The following is a 22,374-nucleotide window of genomic DNA, read 5'->3' on the forward strand; positions in this document are numbered from 1 at the left end:
TGCAGTCAGTTTTCTCTTGATCCACTTGTGAGTGGAACAGGAAAGTGAATGACTAGCAGTTGTACAAGGAACTTTCCAGCATTCACTGTATGATGGTTTCCCAAGTACATATTTAGCTGTAGATACAGAGGGTGAACTAAAGTTACCCAAATAGTGTAGTGTGGGTTTTGCCATTTCGGTTACAATCATTTGTACTCCCTAGAACTGAACATTGTCTAATCCATGTACGTCATTGATTGAACTTATTATAGTTATGAGCTCTTTAGTGCAATAAGAAATACTGAAATTTATGTACTGATTCTAAACTGTATGTGCAAAAGTACAAAGTTGCAAGGTTTTATCACATTCAGTTCACCTATAACTATCTTCTGACATTTTACAATTCAGCTACCTTTTCCATAACAGAAATATGACTACTTTTCCTATACTTGTGTCATCTGCAAAAAGCATTAAATCTGCATTTCATGACAGTAGAAGTGAAAGATTATTCATGTCTGTTGAAACAACGGAGGATCCCATGGCACTCCATGCCAACTTGAAATTCAGGGAGCCCTTTTCTATATGACAGACATGGAACAGATATGCACTAATTATGGGGCTGCAGATAAAGTGAAATCTATGAACCTTCTAGGTTGATTAGTTCACAATATTTTGACTTCTGCATGACGACATCATTAGATTAAATTAGATTAGTACTTGTTCCATAGATCATGAATACGACACTTCGTAATGATGTGGTCAGGTTAATAAAGGTGTCAATACAAGATATTACATTAGACAAAATATTACATGTTTTTTGTGGGGTTGGGAAATTACCCACTTACTATATCCAAAAATTCATCTAATGAGTAGAAGGAGTTGCCATTAAGAAATTCTTTTAATTTACTTTTAAATGCTATATGGCTATCTGTCAGACTTTTGATGCTATTAGGTAAGTGACCAAAGACATTTGTGGCAGCATAATTTTCCCCCTTCTGAGCCAAAGTTAGATTTAACCTTGAGTAGTGAAGATCATCCTTTCTCCTAGTGTTGTAGCCATGTACACTGCTATTTCTTTTGAATTCCTTCGGATTGTTAATAACAAATTTCATAAGTGAATATATATATTGTGAGGCTACAGTGAAGATTTCTAGCACTTTAAATAAGTGTCTGCAGGATGATCTTGGATGAGCTCCAGCAATTATTCTGATTACACGCTTTTGTGCAAAGAACAAAGTTACCCCAGAATATGATGCCATACGAAAGCAGAGAATGAAAATAGGCGTGGTAAGCTAATTTACTCAGACATATATCACCAAAATTTGCAATGACCCTAATAGCATAAGTAGCTGAACTCAAACGTTTCAGCAGATCCTCAGTGTGTTTTTTCCAGTTCAACCCCTCGTCAATGCATACACCTAGAAATTTTGAATATTCTACCTTATTTACCAATTTCTGATCAAAGTCTATATTTATTAATGGGCTCATTACATTTACTGTGTGGAAATGTACATACTGTGTTTCGTCAAAGTTTAATGAGAGCCCATTTGCAGAGAAGCACTTAATGATTTTCTGAAAAACATCATTTACAATTTCACCAGTTAATTCTTGTCTGTCGGGTGTGATAGCTATACTTGTATCATCGGCAAAAAGTACCAGCTTTGGATCTTCATAAATATAGAATGGCAAGTCATTAATATATATCAAGAACAGCAGAGGACCCCAGACCGAACCTTGAGGCACCCCATTCATGATTGTTCCCCAGTTTGAGAAATCACCAGTTTTTTGCATATTATGTGAACTGTTCATTTCAACTTTCTGCACTCTTCCAGTTAGGTATGATTTAAACCATTTGAGCACTGTCCCATTCATACCACAGTATTTGAGCTTATCTAGAAGTATTCCATGATTTACACAATCAAAAGCCTTTGATATATCACAAAAAGTGCCAACTGGTGACTTACGGTTACTCAGAGCATTTAATATTTCATTAGTGAAAGTATATATAGCATTTTCCGTTGAGAAACCCTTCTGGAAACCAAACTGACATTTTGTTAAAACTTTATTTTTACAAAGGTGTGAAGCTACTCTGCAATACATTACTTTTTCAAGAATTTTGGATAAGGCAGTCAGAAGAGAGATGGGCGGTACTTGTTGACATCAGTTGTATCCCCTTTTTTATGCAGTGGTATAACAATGGCATACCTCAGTCTATCTGGGAAAATGCCCTGCTTCAGAGAGCTATTACATATGTGGCTAAGAATCCTACTTACTTCTTGGGAACAAGCTTTTATTATCCTGCTGGAAATGCTATCAATTCCATGTGAGCTTTTATTCTTGAGTGAGTTTATTATCTTCCTAATTTCAGAAGGAGAGGTGGGTGGAATTTCAGTTGTATCAAATGGTGTGGGTAAGGCCTCTTCCATTAACTGCCTTGCTTCTTCTAATGAACATTTAGATCCTATTTTCCCTACAACATTTAAAAAATGATTATTCAAAATGTTTTTGACTTCCGGCTTCTTGTTTACCAAGTTTCCATTCGCTTTGATGGTGATACCGTCATCCTGTACTCTTGGTTGTCCTGTCTCCCTTGTAATAATATTCCAAATTGTTTTGATTTTGTTATCAGAGGTATTAATCTCAGACATGATGCACATGCTTCTGGACTTTTTAATAACCTTTCTTAATGTAGCACAGTAGTTTTTATAATATTTGGTTGTTTCTGGGTCATTACTCTTTCTTGTTGTTAGATACAGTTCCCTTTTGTGGTTACAAGATATTTTTATTCCTTTAGTAAGCCAAGGTCTTTTGCACGGTTTCCTATAATTAGATTTAACTACTTTCTTGGGGAAACAGTTTTCAAATTCTCTTACAAGCGTATCACGAAATAAGTTATATTTTAAATTAGCATCGGGTTCCTTGTACACCTCATCCCAGTCTAACTGCTGAAGATTTTCTCTGAAATTTCTAATTGTTGAGTCATTAATTGAACGCACAACTTTGGAGGGTAGTTTTGACTTACTGAATGGACATATGTCATATATTTTAACTAGCTGAGCATCATGATCAGAAAGCCTATTCTCAACAGGACAAGAATTTATGTTTTTAAACCTATCTTGGTCTATAAAAGTGTTATCTATCAATGTGCTGCTGTCCTTTACTACCCGAGTACGAAAATTAATGAAAGATGTCAAATTGAAAGAACCCAGCAAGACTTCCAGGTCATTCTTCCTATTACACTCTTTCAGTGAATCAACATTGAAGTCCCCACAACTAATAATTAGCTTTCCCCTATCTGACAGACAGCACAACAAGGCATCCAAGTTTTCCGGGAATAAATGAAAGTTTCCTGAAGGGGACCTATATACTGTTACAATTATAAAAGAGCCTTCCTTCAGTTTAAATTGACAGGCACATGCTTCTATATGTTGCTCTAGACAAAACTTTTTTGTATCGAAGCTTTCTACACAGTGATAACTTTTGACATATATGGCAACTCCTCCTCCCACCTTATTCTCTCTAATCATATGTGCAGCTAGTTTATAACCACTGATATTTACCTTTTCCATGTCAGACACAATGTGATGCTCAGACAGGCATAGTATATCTATTACATTATCAGATTCAATGCCATCTAAACAAACCAGGAGCTCATCTACTTTATTCTTCAATCCCGGAATATTTTGGTGAAAAATGGTAACATTATTTTTTACTTTACTTTTGTGAGAATCTGCTTTTCTCTTTACTCCACCAATATTTTGGTTAAATATGGTAACATTATTATTTACTTTCCTGTTGTGATAATTTGTGAGTTTTGGACCTCTTTAGCACCTGCCTGCCTGAACTTCTCATTGGACACTGATATTATTCTAAAAAAGAGGTACACCCATGAGTACTAGTGTCCCCCCTTATGGATTTCGCTAACAACCCTGCCAGTTTACCCTTCCCTTTCCTATTGAGATGTAGGCCATGCCTTGTGAAATCCCCCCTATCAATAGCCTTGACAGGAACCAATCCAATGTCTGACAGAGTGGCCTCCCTACGCAACTGATCCAACTCCATATTTACCCTCCTGACAGAGCGGTTCAACTGGGGCTGATCATGCCGCACGAAAGCAGGCACCAGCCCAACACTGGTATGGGTCGTTGCCGAGGCTATTTTCACCAGGTCACACTCAATGCTGTAGCCCTGATCCCTATCAATACTGTTTCCCACTCCACTCACTATCATCACATGATCCTGCTTTGTGAATCCCTTGCACAAGGAACCTATATCCTCTACCACATGGCTAAGACTTGCACTTGGCTTGAAAAAGCTTGTGACCTGGTACCTGTCACCTAATTTTTCCTGAAAAATCTGGCCCACACCTCTTCCATGGCTGCTACCTAGCAACAGAACTTTCCTCTTACTTTCTACTTTTTTTTGAAACAGTTGGTTTCCTAGTGAGATTCTGTTGCATCTTAACTACATCTACTTCTACTGGAGCCTCTTCCTTACTTAACTGTGGTAGCAAGGCAAATCCAATTGGGAAACTGTCAGACACTGTCCTCTTTCTGTGGCCCCGTTCCCAGCTATGACTTCCCACCACTGTTTGCCCTCCTCCCCCCTTAACCTCTTCAGTTCCTCCCTCGCTCTGTCCAAATCAGCCTGAAGGGCTCTAATTTTCTCCTCCTGTTCAGCTATAATCCTATCTCTTGAGCAAACCCTGCAAGAGAATGGAAGAGTCTCATTTGCTTCCCCAATTCCCATGTCGCTAAAATTTTCCCAATGAAATCACCTGTCACAACAGCTGCACAAAACCCCTGAACTAACTTTCCTACTGCAGCTCACACACTTAGTATCCATGGTAGATTGGAAATTAGTTAAGAGATTTACTAAGTGATAACCATAATATATTAAATACAGATGCAAAAGGACACTAAATATGTTTTAAAAACTAATATGTAAGTAAACTATTACCAAATGCACTTAAATTTGTGGTATAATGCTAAATATGCACGATCAAAAATTAGGCCTAAACAGCCGAATGTAACCAAAACGAACTTTTTGTGATAAGTGGAAGAATACGTAAATAAAAGAAAAACCTTTAATGGCAAGCTTGAATAGCACACTAATGAATGTATTTACTTAGTTAATCTATACCAAATGCACTTAAGATTGCGGTATAACGCTACGTATGCACACTCGGAAAGTAAAGCAAAGCCGCGAAATATAAACAAAACGAACTTTTCGCGATTACTGGAACAATACGCAAATAAAAGAAAAACCTTTAATGGAGAGCTTGAAAGGCATTCTAATGAATGGATTTAATCAGTTAAATCCAAAACTGGAAAAGTCATATAATATTCATAGTTGGAATAATTTCTAATTTATTTATTCTAGTATATCATCTGTATATATCAATACATAACCAGTTTAGTTGATAGTCTTGTTGAAAATCCAAAAAGTTTGTCACCGACAACGTTTGTTTACTCTAAGACTGTTATATACTCTAATACATGGGCCCTCCTTAAATAGTTTGAAAGTGCTGACAAAAATACGATGAATAAGTAGGTCTTCCTTTTTGGAAAGAAACTTGATAAGAAAATACCTAATTCTGTTTGGAAACCAAACTAAACTCAGAGGTTAAATACAGTAGTAACTTCTACGTTCCAAAATACTGGACAACAGTTTTGATTTATTTTGCCATTAATTTCATCGTACTCCCAGTAACATTTGTTTTTAGGAGTGTGGATGACATTAAAAACTTTTTTGAGGTGTAGAGCATAACTGAATTTTAACAAACATGTTTTGGAAAAATGTCCAAACTTAAATGATCTGTACAGATAGACGAAAAGAGTTCTTAAATACATCTGAAACTCATTGTAAGACTTTTTAGAAAATGTAGATCATTTACAAAGCTTTCACATCAATTCCTTAGTGCTTTTTCTCTGAATGGAGTTATGCTAAACTGGATTGAAAGAAAATATGTAGGACTCCAACAAATAATGTCAGAGACACACACCATAAGCTAAAATAAAGCAAGATGTACCACAGAAAGAAATTTCTTAATCTGGCAAGAACCAATATTTTGAGAATAGAGAAGAAATATAATTACCAAACATGTAACTATGATGGCAAAGTCACATAAATTATAACCCATACAGAGCTGTATGGGTTATAATTTCTGCAAATGTAAAACAAAATGGTTCAAATGAAATTTTTCAACAATTTAGTAGCTTTTATAGATAAAAACTTGGATATATACAACACATTAAGTGAGTCACTCTGTTTCTCATTCTAATATTTTAACTGCCATAGTGTCCAGGGGCACCAGCCGCCACACAACAGCTATAATTAGTGAGCCACAGAAAGCAACACTCATGTAGTCCGTAGCAGCCACGTGGGATTTTCAAGTATATCCTTAGACCACCGAGAGGCATACCAAGAGCTACGGACCACCAGGTAAATAGCTATATGAGATCGCAGGTCACACCACAAGACCACGCCTACATCTTGTCACGACTTACTAGGGGGCAGTACATCTCTTCCTGGAACATTTCAGGAAACCCAGGAACCACTATGGACAGTTTCCATCGATAAGAGGTGCGCCAATGCTCACAGCCCCTCAATTAAGATCTCAACGATGTGCCGACGGGGACAACAGTGTAAAGCCAAGAAGTAGGCTTCTGCATTGGAAAACAGTTCTTCAAGTGTTGGACATTTCAATGTTTACTTCCAGCTCTGGGTAGTGAGTTGGAGCCAAATTCACAGAACTGTCACTTCAGAAAAGTAAAGTCAAGTAATTTTCTCTCTCTCTCTCTCTCTCTCTCTCTCTCTCTCTCTCTCTCTCTCTCTCTTTTTTCAGGTACATGTCTGCATTCATGATACACATTGAAATTCCTGCACCACAGCACACCACTAGTGAGAAAAAAGCAAAACGGATCAGTTCATTGATAAAGTCGAGATGGGCTGCAATATTTCGTTTTGGTCCTCTAGCAGAGTGTTACAGTGCTGTGACACTGAAATTTCAATTTGCATCAGGACTGCAAACATGTAACAATAAACACACAAAATTTAAATAGGTAGCATTATTTTCTCAATTAAAAACTTTGTGATTACTCCTCTTATACTGATGAGGACTCCAAACTCGTTCTACTAGGGTGGTGTGCCTAATTCAATTGCCTATGTCAGAAATTGAAACATATTTCAAATTCTGCAGCTAAAGTGGCTGTTGCACAGAAAACTAATACTTCTGCAGCAATAAATAAGAAAGAACTGAAATAAATTTAAAAAAGAAAAGGAAAAGCCCATAAGCAAACATCTGTTGATCTCACTAACATATAATGTTAACACATACCTGCAGAAAATACGATAGTTCATCAGTAAGCTGCTTTTTAGGTGCTGATGGTGTTGGTGGTGCGTTATTATGTGATGCAGTATTTTCAGCTTCTTCAGATTCAGAATCCGAGTTGTATTCAGAAAGAAGTCCAATAAGAGGATTTTTATTCTTTGGTTGATGAGAATCACCATCAGGACTTCGTGATTTCTTTATTTCCTCTACTCTGCTGGAATATTCTTGGCAGATGCTTTGGTATTTTGCTGTAAAATCAATAACAATGTTTCAAGAAACATATACATGTAAAATGCTATCAGAAAGAGGCTACAGAGGGACAAAAATTTTTAAAAGAAAATTATAACATGGAAATTATGCTATCAAATGGAAAAAAACAGTAGATTGTAAGCAAATATGAGTCGCGTAAGTTAAATATGAGGAAAGATAAACATAATACATTATGTGGCTACAAAAATTAATAATAATAATAATAATGAAGTGTCGTGAGGCTAGGGCCTCCCGTCGGTTAGACCGGTTGCCTGGTGCAAGTCTTTTGAGTTGATGCCACTTCAACAACTTGTGCATTGATGGGGATGAGGAGATGATGATGATGATGATGATGATGATTATGATTATGATTATGACGACGACGATGACAACAACACAACACCCAGCCCCTAAGCGGAGAAAATCTCCGACCCACCAGGGAATCAAACTCGGGTCCCTTTGCACGGCATTCCATCGCGCTGACCGCTCAGCTATCAGGGCGGACAATAATAATAATAATAATAATAATAATAATAATAATAATAACAATAATGGCACAATTAGATGAAAGTTCTTGTGCAACATGCTGAGTAAGTTAAGAAACAAAAACTACATTTAAAGACTCAGAACAAAACCTCAAAAGTGAGTTAGGTTTTACAGATGGATATGAAGAAAAGTCAGCTCCAAATTGATGAATTGTACGTTCAACATCTTTGACTCAAAAATATCCTGGTACATGAATATCAAAAAAGATCTAGAGAAATTAAGTACACAACCAGAAGACAAGAATGTAAATTATCTTCAGAAAAGTTGTAATGACATTTGGAACTTCCTGATATTAAAAACAGACAACCGGAACCAAGTGGTTGAATAACTTTAATGCTAAACACAGTTCAATATGTGACATAGCATATAATGAATGTTTCTGTTAGTTGGACAGGCTACTTTTGTAGCTGGTACACTCTGACACGAGGATGGTTTTTGTTGAATCAGAACTGGTAAGTTAAAAAAAAAAATGCAATCAAGATGGATAATAAATCTGTTTGGAAACCAGTGACTGCAGATTTGTTCTCCAAGCACGTTATGTCAATTCTGTATATACAGCACACTGACAGAAAAAAAGGCAGCAACTGTCATAATTATTGCACACTTCTCAATGTCCTTATGCAGCCAACTAATGTAGTAATTTTTTAAATAATAATAATAAAGATTTTATTGTCTTTAGGCCATTACAGCAATTGACAATGTCAAATGAAGTTACAATTTATAATACAGTGTGATAAGGTATTGACTACTGAAATATTTTAGCTTATGTTACAATAAATGTACAGTGGGTCATCTGTTGGATTACTGCATTTTACAGTTGAAGAATTTATTGATATCATAGAACGGGTGGGCAATAAACTATTCATGCAGTCTTTCTTTGAATGCATGTTCAGGAAGATCCTGTATAGCATGTGGCAGCTTATTAAATAATTTGTGCCCTGTGACTTCATAGCTATTTATTGATTTTGATAATCTGTGGTAAGGCGTGTATATGTGTTTGATGCTTCTTGTGTTGTAACAATGTACATTTTCTCTACATTTCACAGCTTGTAGGTTCTTCCTGGTAAAGATTAAGACATTGTATATATAGAGGTTTATTACTGTCACACACATAGCGTGACCCACATAACTCTACATTAGTCATTGATAACCGAAAATTTCTTTGGATATGAGAATGCAGCAAATGAAAAGAGTGCCAAATCTAATGAATGGGCAGATGATGAAAGATGACCTGTTATTGTTCTGCAATATGTGTATTTTCATATAGTTGGTATGGAAGATTTGGATTGTATTTGCCTGTTTTTTAATCTTTTGCAAATTAATCAAGAAGAAGAGATTCTTTTTGGAGCTTAGAAAATAAACACCACAACATCTTAAGTAGATTAAAATTAATTTGCCTTTTTTAATGCAGGACCATCTGATCTGATGAACTACTTCATTGCTGTTTTATTTCTTGCATGAACTGTTGAATGAATATCCCATCTACAGTATGAGTCAGTTGGATTCAATTTAAAACAGCCTACACATTGCAGAGAAAATCATTTGTAAATCTCCTACTGTTCAACATTCAGCATATACCTATTACAATTAAGTCTACATGTAATACATACTGTACTCCCCCTTCTGACATCTTTACAATACCAGCTATCAAATAAATCTTAAATCAATTATCATCTAACACTACTTTGTGCATTTTCTTCATGTTTTTAGTTGTAAAGGAAGGAAGATTAAAATATGAAGGCCAGTCAATGACAAGGTCATCAGAGACTGAGTGTGAAGCATCCTCATCACAGTGCATAGTTTATTACATTGGATTATCCTTTCCTCACAAATATTTTTGCTGCAAGATACGCACTAGCAGTAGTAAGTCAGATTTTGAAAGCATTTTACTTGCACTGCCATGCAAAAGAGGGTGGGTGGCATTTGTATGAATATTTGATATATTTAATAGAGCCAAGGATCAGCGACATCATCCAACATGAGAGGTATACATGACAAAAGATATGTTAGCAAGGGAAAGAATAATAAATCAGATATGAATGATATTTGATTTATTAATTATATGTAACACGGCAATAGTCACTTTGATGGACTGAGGGCAAAATTTATACATGGAAAATAATTGGTATGCTATTTTAAAGCACAATAAATATGTTAATTTGTAAGACAAATGTTGTTGCTGTCAGTTGCTCAACAGCAGCACGCCTAATTGTATGTACACATCCCTACAGCTATCATTCACCCCTGTCACCTATGGCCACTGGTGTACCACAGTTCCCACTGCGTGAATAATGCCATTTTGCCAGGCATGGTATACTTTAACCACAGTGACACATGAAGAGTTTACAAACTTACTTGTTTCATAAACACTTCCTACCTTGGCCCCCAAATCCAATGATCATGCCCTTCTGGATGACAGATAAATCGCTTCGTTTCTGCATTATGACAACCGCACTGTTTTCCATTCCCTGACACACTTTATATAGCCTTCATTCCTAATGTTGCCACCTGCCGTCTGTGATTGGTTACTGCACGTATCAAACATAGGCAGTGGTCACATTAATATGACTAGACAGTGTAATCTGTCAATAATATTCATCCATGCTCAGAATAATGCTTTCCTCACAAATCAATAAACCAGATTTACTGGAATCTTGACTTTTAAAGCTTCCAAATCGACAGTCAAATAACTTTAATCCACCTAGAGTTGACTCAATATGCTGCAAGAAGGAGAGCAAGTAGCCAAAGCAAAGCCCCTGGCCACAATTACAGGTAGCAAACACTTAACTGCGCGTGCTCACTCACTCACTCACTCACTCACTCTTTCTCTCTCTCTCTCTCTCTCTCTCTCTCCCATACTAAATTTGTAATCCACGATGCCTTAGAGTGTGCCCTGTGTAACACTTATATTGATTAGAAGTGGGTTTATATTATGTAACTGTGTATCTGCAATTAAGGAGTGTATATTCTTTAAAAAACAAAGTCCTTGAGCTATGGCAAGAAACTTAAGTTTTGTACTGTGTGTGTGTGTGTGTGTGTGTGTGTGTGTGTGTGTGTAAGGGAAAGGATATGTTAAAATGATAAATTATTGTAATATGTGTATGTTCATAAAAAGAAAATGTTTATTGAAAGCTGGTTCATGCTTAGGGCACTTGTAATTGTAACATATAAAAGCTGTAGGGAAGTCCCCCCCACAACAGAAGTGGAATGGCGCGATGTAAGAGGTGGTTTTGGCAGTCAAACTGGCCAGCTCCTTGGTGTGAACGGTACACAGTATGTGGCTAGCCATAGCACGGTACACTTCGACAGTGCTAAGAGAGACAATTGGAAGCTGCTTTACAAAGGATTTGCCTCGGATGTGGGTCTGGCTATTATTTGATATTCTCGGCATAAAGGAATGACTCTAATATGTTAAAAATGACTCTAATATGTTAAAAATCCAACGCCAAGAAGATATTTTATAGAGCATTCAAACATCAAGAGCCGTGAATACAGTTAGCCGCCATGTCACTGCCACCAATCTTCGCCACTGCTTCACTAGCTTCATACTTTTCTCACATTAGAAATCCGTGTCCAGAATCATATTTTCTATCCTGATCACAAACCTATGCAGGGCTCTCACCTAAGTGCTACTAAAACTGAGTATCCCGATTTAAAATGAACAATTCTTGCATTCAAGTGTTTAAAAGTGATATATAAAAGGAGTAGTAAAAGTTAAAGTTAAAACCACAAAAGTGAAGTTGGATACACTTTTGCTAAAGTATCCTTAGTTTATTACAAAATATAGTTTTGCAGCATTACAGTGCAAGATTGTGTAAATATTATTGTCTAGAATACCTGCTTCACAGGTGATAAAAAGAAAAATAGTGTGGTTTTGATTTCTTTTATGAACGGTTTCTTTTTAGAAGTTAATTAAGTCCAGTGTTGTATTTTATTGTCTTGCAAAGTAAATAATGAACCACTCCAAGTGAAGTGAATGATTAGCTTTTTGAATTAGAATTTTCTACGGTAATAATCAGAGAGCGTTGACTAGTGAAACTATACTAGTTTATGGGTCCCCATAATATTCTCCACTTATTAGAAAAGAAAATTGAGCTATTACTGTTGCTAAGGAAAACTGATATATATAGAGGAGTTTAAACAGTGTATTTATAATATTATTCATCTTTTTTTTTCATGTCAGTTAAGGTAAAAGCTCCTCATGTCCAAATTTAGTTTTGCACTTCATGCAGTAACATTTCAGTATTTGATTAAGTAATGATCTTGAGTGTAACTGTCATTAGTATGAGCTTGGTGCAAATTTGCTTCCTTTAATTCACTGGTGTGTGTGTGTGTGTGTGTGTGTGTGTGTTATTAGTAACTACTGCCACACACAGTTTAGAGTGCACTGTGTCAGTTTGTATCCTTTGTGATATTCAAAGGGAAATTTCAACAAAAGTAACTTCAATAACCAATATTCAGTTCTCTTAAACATATATTTCTAAATTAATGTGCCTAATTGGGCTGGTGACCATTCATTTTTTTCCATTCACTTATGATTTTACCACTTTCATTAACCCCCAAGGTTTAAGTCCATTTAGTTTTTCTGTTAATTTCACCATATTCAAAATTATAGTCCGATACTTTTGTCCATTACACACACACACACACACACACGGTCAAAATTCTAAATCCTCTCAGAGGGTAACATTACCATGTTTCACGGCATGTTAGTGTTATACCTTCTTCTAGTGACGTTGTGTCACAAATTTCTTTCCATCCAGTTCTATACAGTACCACCTCATTAGTTATGTGAGCTATCCCTCCAATCTTTAGCATTCTTCTGTAGCATAACCTCAGCATTATCAGATATATTTTGAATGCATTCCATTATCCTTGTTTGGCTTTTGTTGATGTTCATCTTACATCCTCCTTTCAACACGCTGTCCCATTCCATTCAACTGTACATCCAAGTCCTTTGCTGTCTGTGACAGAACTACAAGGTCATCGACAAACTTCAAGTTTTTATTTCTCAAATCTGGACTGTTAATCCCCACTTCAAATTTTTCTTTGTTTTCCTTTACTGCTTGCTGAACGTACAGATTGAATAATGTCTGGGATAGGCTACAACCCTGCCTCATTTCCTTCGCAACCACTGCTTCCCTTTCATGTCACTTGATTCTTATAACTACTGTCTGCTTCCTGTAAAAATTGTAGATAGCCATTCACTCCCTGTATTCTATCCCTTCAGAATTTTGAAGAGAGTATTCCAGTCAACACTGTCAAAAGCTTTCTCTAAGTCTACAAATGCTACAAATGCAGGTTTGCATTTCCTTAACCTATCTTCTAAGATAAGTCATAGGGTCAGTATTGGTTTGCATGTTCTTACATTTCCTCAGAATTCAAACTGATCTTCCCCGAGGTTGACTTCTACAAGGTTTTCCATTCATCTATAAAAAATTTGTGTTAGTATTTTCCAACCATGACTTATTAAACTGACATTTTGTAATATTCACACCCGTCAGCACTTGCTCTTTTTGGAACTAGAATTATTAAGAGGCTTCTTGAAGTCTGATAGTACTTTGTCTGTCTCACACATCTTGCACACCAGAGAGAAGAATTTTTTCATGGCTGTCTCTCCAAGGCTATCAGCAGCTCTGTTGGAATGTCATCTACTGTCACAACCTTTTTTTGACATAGGTGTTTCAGTGCTCTGCCAAATCCTTCTCGCAATATCATATCTCCCATGCTATCTTCATCTACAACCTCTTCCCCTTCTATAATATTGCCTTCAAGTTCATATTTACTCCATCTACCTTTCAGTTTTACCTTCTTTGCTTAGGACTGGTTTTCCATTTGAGCTCCTGATATTCATACTCTTCTGGCATAAAAACAAGTGCCAGAACGAAGATGAAGAACGTAAGACCAGAGAAGGTGCTGAAACGACATCAGCCAATGGTGCGCTGATTAGGACCGCACCACGACAGGAGTGACACCTGCAAGAAGAGAATATAAGTGCCGCTTCTGCCAGCCTTGGCCGGACATTATTACTCTGATTGGCTCAGTATATGGACATTAGTGGACCGCATTAGCATAGCATAGCAGAGAGTGCTATATTATCAGATCATAGTGATCCATATCTGTTGCTTGTTTGAACACTGAAGATTGTTGTAGAGCATTCTGAGAATGCAGCATCCCTTAGGTGCCCTATATGAGACGAGTGGGCAAGACCCAACAATTGGTGACGAGTATCCTCCTCCAACCCCAGTGCCCGACAGCCACGGAATTTTTCTTTTGTTAATTTGTGTTTTCAGGTGAGCATTGTATAACCTCTGTTTGTACATATTTTTGTCTATTTGTTACATTTGTGTCTTCCAACATGTCCGTCCCACCTGCCCCGCCCTCTGCTCAGGCGCCACAGCTGCAAGAGTTAGATGCCACACAGCTAATGCAGATGTTTCAGTTTCAGACACAGCAGATCTCAGCACTACTCAACATGCTGCAGCAGCTACTGGCCAATGCTGTGTGCCCAACAGAACAAGCACTGCCTACTACAGCTGCTATACCACCTTTCCAAAAATTTAGTAAACAAGAAGAAGAATGGATCGAGTGGCTGCACCAGTTCGATACCCATATGCTAGCTCACAACGTCCCAGGTACTGTGAAACTTCCATATCCATTATCCATGGTAGGAAGTGCAGTGTTCAGATTAATTCAGAAACTCTTTCCTTAACGCCACTCCGAGTGAACTTGCTTACAACGCAAAGGTAGACTCTCAAACAAATTTTATGAACAAGTGAATGCAGTAGCAACTAGGTATCAATTCTTTAATTGCAAAACGACCTTCCAAACAAACTTATCACGAGGGGGTAACAGATTTGCAGGGTATGACAAGGAAACACAAATTCAATATGTGCTTGCAGTGCTTTATATTCAGACGTTATGTTTCGTGATGTGATCGTGTTCAATGTACCTAATGTCAAACTCAGAGAACAGATTTTGAAACAGTCTGATCCATTATTTCAGCAGGCAGTGCAAATACTTGAGCAGTAAGATTCCGGTGCCTTGTCGGCTCATACATCTGAGCAGCCAGCTATATGTCGGGTTGAGTCCCTTCCTTGTGATCACCCCTTTCCGCACTGGCAGCGTGCACTCGCTACACCAACTAACCAACTTTCCACACTGCGTAAGCAGTTCGCTAAACAGGCGAACAGAATTAAGTCTTGCCCTAAGTGTTACTCATGGCACAAACAACAAGATTTTCCCTCCTGACAAGCTCGGTGTTATGCTTGTGGTAGGAAAGGGCATGTACAATCCATATGTTTGCAATGGAACAAACAGAAGAATTCCGCCCACTCACAAAAATCTAGTCGCACGGCCCATATCATATCATTAATGCAGTATATTCCAAGTCTGCAACTAGCAAGCGTGCAGTTTCATCAGTAATACATGAGTGAAACAAACTTTTTGTTCATTTACTTATTTGTGGTAAATGTGTGAAATTTCAGTTGGACACGGGTGCCTTTGTCACATTGCTCACTTGTCACACATATGAACTGTTAGGCTCTCCATGCCTGTCTAAAACTAGCACGCAGCTGACGGCTTATAATAGTCAAGACATTCCCATTCTCGGAACATGTACTTTGCCTGCTATATATAGCTACGCAAACAGTGACTTTTACAGTGCTACAATCATTCGAGTGTGAGAACTTATTTCATTTTTATTCTTTTGATTTGTTTGGCTTTAATAATCAGTACAATGTATTGTAAGTGTCTGCAAGAAATGCAAAAGACAGTGTAGCTAGTTTGCTAAAAGAATTCCCGCAACTCTTTTCTGAAGGTTTAGGAAAAGCTAACAATTTTGTTGCACATCTTACTCTGAAAGATAATGCCCAGCCGAAATTTTGCCTGGCCAGAACTGTTCCCATTGCATTACAGGACAAAGTCGCTGCTGAACTTAAAGAAGTGCAAATAACAGAGTGATTGCGCCTCTATCAGCTAGTCAATGGGAAAGTCAACTGGTTTTGCTCCCCAAACCTTCAGGTCGCATTTGCCTCTGTGTTGACTAAGTTTACAGTCAACCCACAAACTGTGATTGATACTTATCCATTGCCATGCCCAGAAGATCTTATGGACAAATTAGGCACTGGACGCTATTTTTCAAAACTTGACTTGCGCGATGCGTATCTTCAGATACTGCTCGATGAAGAGTCTCAAAAACTGTGTGTAATAAATACTCATTTGGGCTTGTTTAAATATTTGTGTTTGACTTTTGGTAGTGCTTCCGCACCCAGCATTTTCCAACAGTATTTGGAACAGCTGACTGCACAAGTGCCAAACTGTTCAAACTATTTGGACGATATTGTAGTAGCAGATCGTACACCTGAAGAACATACAGCAAATTTGCGTGCTTTGTTTTGTGTGTTATCTGATGCGGGACTAAAGTGTAGATTGGACAAGTGCGATTTTTTAAAACCTGAGTTGCAGTATCTTGGTCATGTCAAACAGTCAAGGAGTACATCTTATGCAGTCATTTGTTAGCCATAGGCGATTTGCAGTTCCTCGGAATATCACAGAATTGCAGTCAGTTTAAGGGAAAATGAACTATTTATTATATTTGGTTCTTACCAAATGCTGCACAAATCGCAGCTACATTGCATCACTTGCATTGCAAGAATGTCCCCTTTGTTTGGACAGATGAGTGCCAAGCAGCTTTTCAAAAACTTGAAAATGCATTGGCTAAGTGATCGATGTTTAGTTCACTTTCATACAGACAAACCTGTTGTATTGCAAGTTGAGGCTTCCTCTTATGGAATTGGTGCCGTGCTTTCGCACAGAATTGGTGATAAAGGCAGGCCTATTGCTTTCACATCAAAAGTGTTGTCCAAACCTTAATGTAATTATTCGCAAATTGAAAAAGAGGCTTTGGCTATTGTGTATGGTGTCACCAAATTCCACCACTATCTGTATGGCAGAAAATTCTACTTAGTAACGGATCACAAGCCTTTGCAGTCCTTATTTCATCCAATGAAACCAGTTCCTGAACGAACTGCCCAAAAATTGCAAAGACGGGCTTTGTTGCCACCTCAATACCAGTACGAGATTGTGTATCGTCCGACAGCTCAACATTGTAATTCGGATGTGCTTTCACGTCTTTCGATTGGCCCCGACACAGACTCTGACACTTCTGCTGCATCTTGTTGTCACATCATAGCTCAGGATTCTGAATTTCTTCAATCCTTTCCTCTGAACTATAGGAAAATTGCACAGGCCACAGACACTGATCCCGATCTGAACATTTTGCTCACATACATTCGCACATCTTTGCCTCATTCCTTGCATAGCATAAAGAACTCTGTAGTGCATTGATAGCCTTGCTGTACAGAAAGGTGTAATTCTGGTTCAAAATGGCAGTGGACAATCACGTGTGTTGATCCTTAGAACTTCGCAAAAAGAAGAGTTGCAGTTACTTCAGTAAGGACACTGGGGGATGGTTCATACGAAACAGTTAGCGCGTCGACACTGCACTTGGCGGGGTATGGACGCCCTATCACAACAGACTTGGCAGAAAATCCTAAGAAATTTTGGTCTTATGTCAAAGCGGTAGGTGGATCAAAACAAAATGTCCAGACACTCTGTGACCAAAATGGTGATGAAACAGAGGATGACAGACTAAAGGCAGAAATACTAAATGTCTTTTTCCAAAGCTGTTTCACAGAGGAACACTGCACTGTAGTTCCTTCTCTAGATTGTCGCACAGATGACAAAATGGTAAATATTGAAATAGACGACAGAGGGACAGAGAAACAATTAAAATTGCTCAAAAGAGGAAAGGCCACTGGACCTGATGGGATACCAGTTCAATTTTACACGGAGTACGTGAAGGAACTTGCCCCCCTTCTTGCAGCGGTGTACCGTAGGTCTCTAGAAGAGCGTAGCATTCCAAAGGATTGGAAAAGGGCACAGGTCATCCCCGTTTTCAAGAAAGGACGTCGAACAGATGTGCAGAACTATAGACCTATATCTCTAACGTCGGTCAGTTGTAGAATTTTGGAACACGTATTATGTTCGAGTATAATGACTTTTCTGGAGACTAGAAATCTACTCTTTAGGAATCAGCATGGGTTTTGAAAAAGACGATCATGTGAAACCCAGCTCGCGCTATTCGTCCATGAGACTCAGAGGGCCATAGACAAGGGTTCCCAGGTAGATGCCGTGTTTCTTGACTTCCGCAAGGCGTTCGATACAGTTCCCCACAGTCATTTAATGAATAAAGTAAGAGCATATGGACTATCAGACCAATTGTGTGATTGGATTGAAGAGTTCCTAGATAACAGAACGCAGCATGTCATTCTCAATGGAGAGGAGTCTTCCGAAGTAAGAGTGATTTCATGTGTGCCGCAGGGGAGTGTCGTAGGACCGTTGCTATTCACAATATACATAAATGACCTTGTGGATGACATCGGAAGTTCACTGAGGCTTTTTGTGGATGATGCTGTGTTATATCGAGAGGTTGTAACAACTGAAAATTGTACTAAAATGCAGGAGGATCTGCAGCGAATTGACGCACGGTGCAGGGAATGGCAATTGAATCTCAATGTAGAGAAGTGTAATGTGCTGCGAATACATAGAAAGAAAGATCCCTTATCATTTAGCTTCAATATAGCAGATCAGCAACTGGAAGCTGTTAATTCCATAAATTATCTGGGCGTACGCATTAGGAGTGATTTAAAATGGAATGATCATATAAAGTTGATCGTCGGTAAAGCAGATGCCAGGCAGATTCATTGGAAGAATCCTAAGGAAATGCAATCCGAAAACAAAGGAAGTAGGTTACAGTACGCTTGTTCGCCCGCTGCTTGAATATTGCTCAGCAGTGTGGGATCCGTACCAGATAGGGTTGATAGAAGAGATAGAGAAGATCCAACGGAGAGCAGCGCGCTTCGTTAAAGGATCATTTAGTAATCGCGAAAGCGTTACGGAGATGATAGATAAACTACAGTGTAAGACTCTGCAGGAGAGACGCTCAGTAGCTCGGTACGGGCTTTTGTTGAAGCTTCGAGAACATACCTTCACTGAGGAGTCAAGCAGTATATTGCTCCCTCCTACGCATATCCCGCGAAGAGATCATGAGGATAAAATCAGAGAGATTAGAGCCCGCACAGAGGCATACTGACAATCCTTCTTTCCACGAACAATACGAGACTGGAATAGAAGGGAGAACCGATAGAGGTACTCAAGGTACCCTCCGCCACACACCGTCAGGTGGCTCGCGGAGTATGGATATAGATACAGATGTAGATGTAGATGTAGACGACATCACAGTGTCATGCATGTGTGGAAAATCAGTCAGCTCTGCTACAAAAATTCTCTGCTTGGACTAAGTCGCAAACAACATGGCAACGTGTGCACATAGACTTTGCAGGACCTTTCCGGAACACTTGCTGTTTAACTGTGGTTGACTCATATAGCAAGTTTCCTTTTGCTGTGCCAATGAACTCGACAACATCACATAGCACAATTCAGGTGCTGTCATCAATTTTTTGCCTTGCAGGTTTACCTGAAGTAATAGTGTTGCACAACAGACGCCAGTTCACATCAAATGAATTTGAAACATTCTGTGATTGCAATGGCATACAGCACCTAACTAGTGCACCATTCCATCCACAGTCCAATGGTGAAGCAGAATGTTTTGTCAGAACATTCAAGCAGCAGGTGGCCAAATTTCACCCTGCACACACCAGGGATCAAGCATTGCAACTGTTTCTCGCCTCATAGCATTTGCACCCATGAGATTGACCATTGCCAGCAGAATTGCTCTATGGTCACCGCCATCAGACACTGTTCCACCCGCTCCATCCTCCTCAGCATCTGGCGCTGAAGGAAGGCCGCAAGTAACACTTCGCGGTGCATGATACTGTCTTTTACAGGAATTTTAGCGGTAGCAGATGGTGGGCACGAGGGAAGATCGTCCGTCGATTTGACGTTTGCATGTATCTTCTTTCAGGTCCAGATGGCTTGCAGTGCCGCTATCAAAATCAACTTCACCTCTGTCATGTACACAATGATCTTTCAGTCTCTCTTCGCCCAGATGACAGCGTGGACACAGCAGCCACCAGAGGGTGTCATCACGACACCGCGGGACGACCCGATGGAGATCGAGTCTTTGTCTCCTCCACTTTCTCTTGTCCTACCAATGGAGCTGGACCCACCCACAACACAGCAGTTTCCACCCTCTTCATCTGGTTTATGGCAGTAGGAGGTGGACCTGTACCCTTCTGGTCATTTTCTGGGGGATGTTTCTGCCAGAGTGCAGGCTGTTCTACTTACTCAGTTGTTGCCTAATTCTCACTCTGAAACTCTCAACAACCTCCAGTTCTTTCACATTATCTGCATCCCATCTAATAAATTCCCTACCTTTTTGCCATTTCTCTGGTTTTACTTCACAGTTCATAACCAATAAATTGTGATCAGAGTCCACACCTGCCCCTGGAAATGTCTTAAATTTTAAAATCTGGTTCTGAAAACTCTGTCCTAGCGTTATATTATCAATCTGAAAACTTCTGGTGTTTCCAGGTCTCTTCCACATACACAGCCTTCTTTGATGATCCTTGAACCAAGTGTTTGCAATGATTAAATTGTGTTCTCTGTAAAATTCTGCTGGGCAGTTTCCCCTTTCACTCCTTTCCCTCAGCCCATATTCACCCACTATTTGTTGTTCTCTTCCCTTTCCTACTATCAAATTCCAGTCCCTTATCACAACCAAATTTTCATCTTCCTTAACTACGTGAATAATCTCTTTCATCTCATCATATATTTCTTGATTCTCTTTATCATCTGCAGAGCTAGAACACACTCAATTAAAATATGTTGTGTCAACAGCAGAGCTCCACATTTATAACACACTGGGGACTCCTCACAATGCAAGAGAAAGCTGTGTATCTGTGGGCAATGTCCCACTCTAAGCCAGGTAACGGCTTGTACAGCTAATAGTGGCTGGAGAAGGTAAGCCACGGCCACACCGAATGTTTCACTGAATGCAGCTAATTATTCCTCACTTCCAGCCACTAAGCCTCCGACAAATACACGGTCTTCTAAGTCACGTATGTGGTAAACCCCTGCAGGGGAACTGAACAGCGAGCAGGAGTTGGAAGGCAGGAAGCTTGCTTGGCAGCTTCGTCAACAAGTTCATTTCCCCAGATCCTTATGTGCCCTGGAACCCAGTAGGATAATTATTTCCTTTTCCCGTATTTGCAAGTGAAGGAGAACATCCTGTACTTCTCGCACCACCCAATCTGCTTGGTATGTCCGACCAATAACAGCTAAAAGAGCACTTTCGGAATCTGAACAGGTAATGAAGAATGTCATACCACGATGCTGTCTCATCTGCTTCAATGTCCCTTGGACAGCAAACAGTTCTACATAATAAACTGAAAACTGCTCTGGGAGCCCTACCCTAAGGACATTGGGGAGGGTGATGGAGCAGCCAATAAAATTGACCCATCCATGTACACAATAATAAAATCCATACAGCAATTTAAAATCTTGTTCAATTTTATTTTAAAAATGTAGTGTGGGGTATAATTCTTCCTGAAATCAGTCAAGTCAAAAAGTTGCCTAGGCTTCTGTAGTATCCAGTAGAATCCCTTACTCCAGCCCTGGCTTATGACCTTAATGCCCTTCGCCTCCTTGCTATGGAGGAGATGACCATGAGTGAGCCACGCATGACCAATGTGCAACTGGCAAAAGATGGTAGAGGCCTTGCAAGAGGCCTGCATGGAAGACCTCCACAGAGTCATGGTCTCTTTTATCACCTGTTTTGTTTCGTGAAGTCAGTTTCTGTACTGGGACAATGATGCTTTCTTGGTGCTGCACCCTAGCTCCAGATGCAGTTAAAGATGGCACGGATATGACACTGACACTCCTTCGGTAAGTGCTTGCTCATTTGGTTGTGGATATGGTCTGGCCCTGGGGCTGTATCGGCAGTGGGCAAGGACACTGAGGAATTCCCACTCACTGAATGGAGCATTATAATAGCTCCAGATGGCATATGGTAAAAGATAATTGCTTTCGCTTCAACCAGTGTTTTAGGACAGGTAAGGCAGGTTGATAATTCTCGATTGCTGCACAGCAAAATTTTTGGTGACAGCGATGGGGTCAGTGTAGACGTCCTAGTCAAGGTAACACCAAGTACACCTGCAGGTGTCTGGTATCCAAAGACACATTTGATCTTAGCCCAAAGCTGCAAAGAAGGTATGCGGTCCAACAGTTGAAACGTACTGTACCCA

General features: G+C 39.1%; 1 protein-coding gene across 1 annotated transcript in view; it reads right to left on the reverse strand.

The window, feature by feature from the left end:
- The window catches only part of LOC126185116 (formin-binding protein 4-like), a 198,774-nt gene that overhangs the window by 125,452 nt on the left and 50,948 nt on the right, over positions 1–22,374 (reverse strand). Inside the window, exon 2 of the mRNA XM_049927934.1 lies at positions 7,319–7,560. Within this exon, the coding sequence (XP_049783891.1) occupies positions 7,319–7,560 (242 nt within the window). The remainder of the gene's footprint in view (positions 1–7,318; positions 7,561–22,374) is intronic.

Source organism: Schistocerca cancellata, chromosome 4 (genome assembly GCF_023864275.1).
Source record: "Schistocerca cancellata isolate TAMUIC-IGC-003103 chromosome 4, iqSchCanc2.1, whole genome shotgun sequence".
NCBI lineage: Eukaryota > Metazoa > Arthropoda > Insecta > Orthoptera > Acrididae > Schistocerca > Schistocerca cancellata.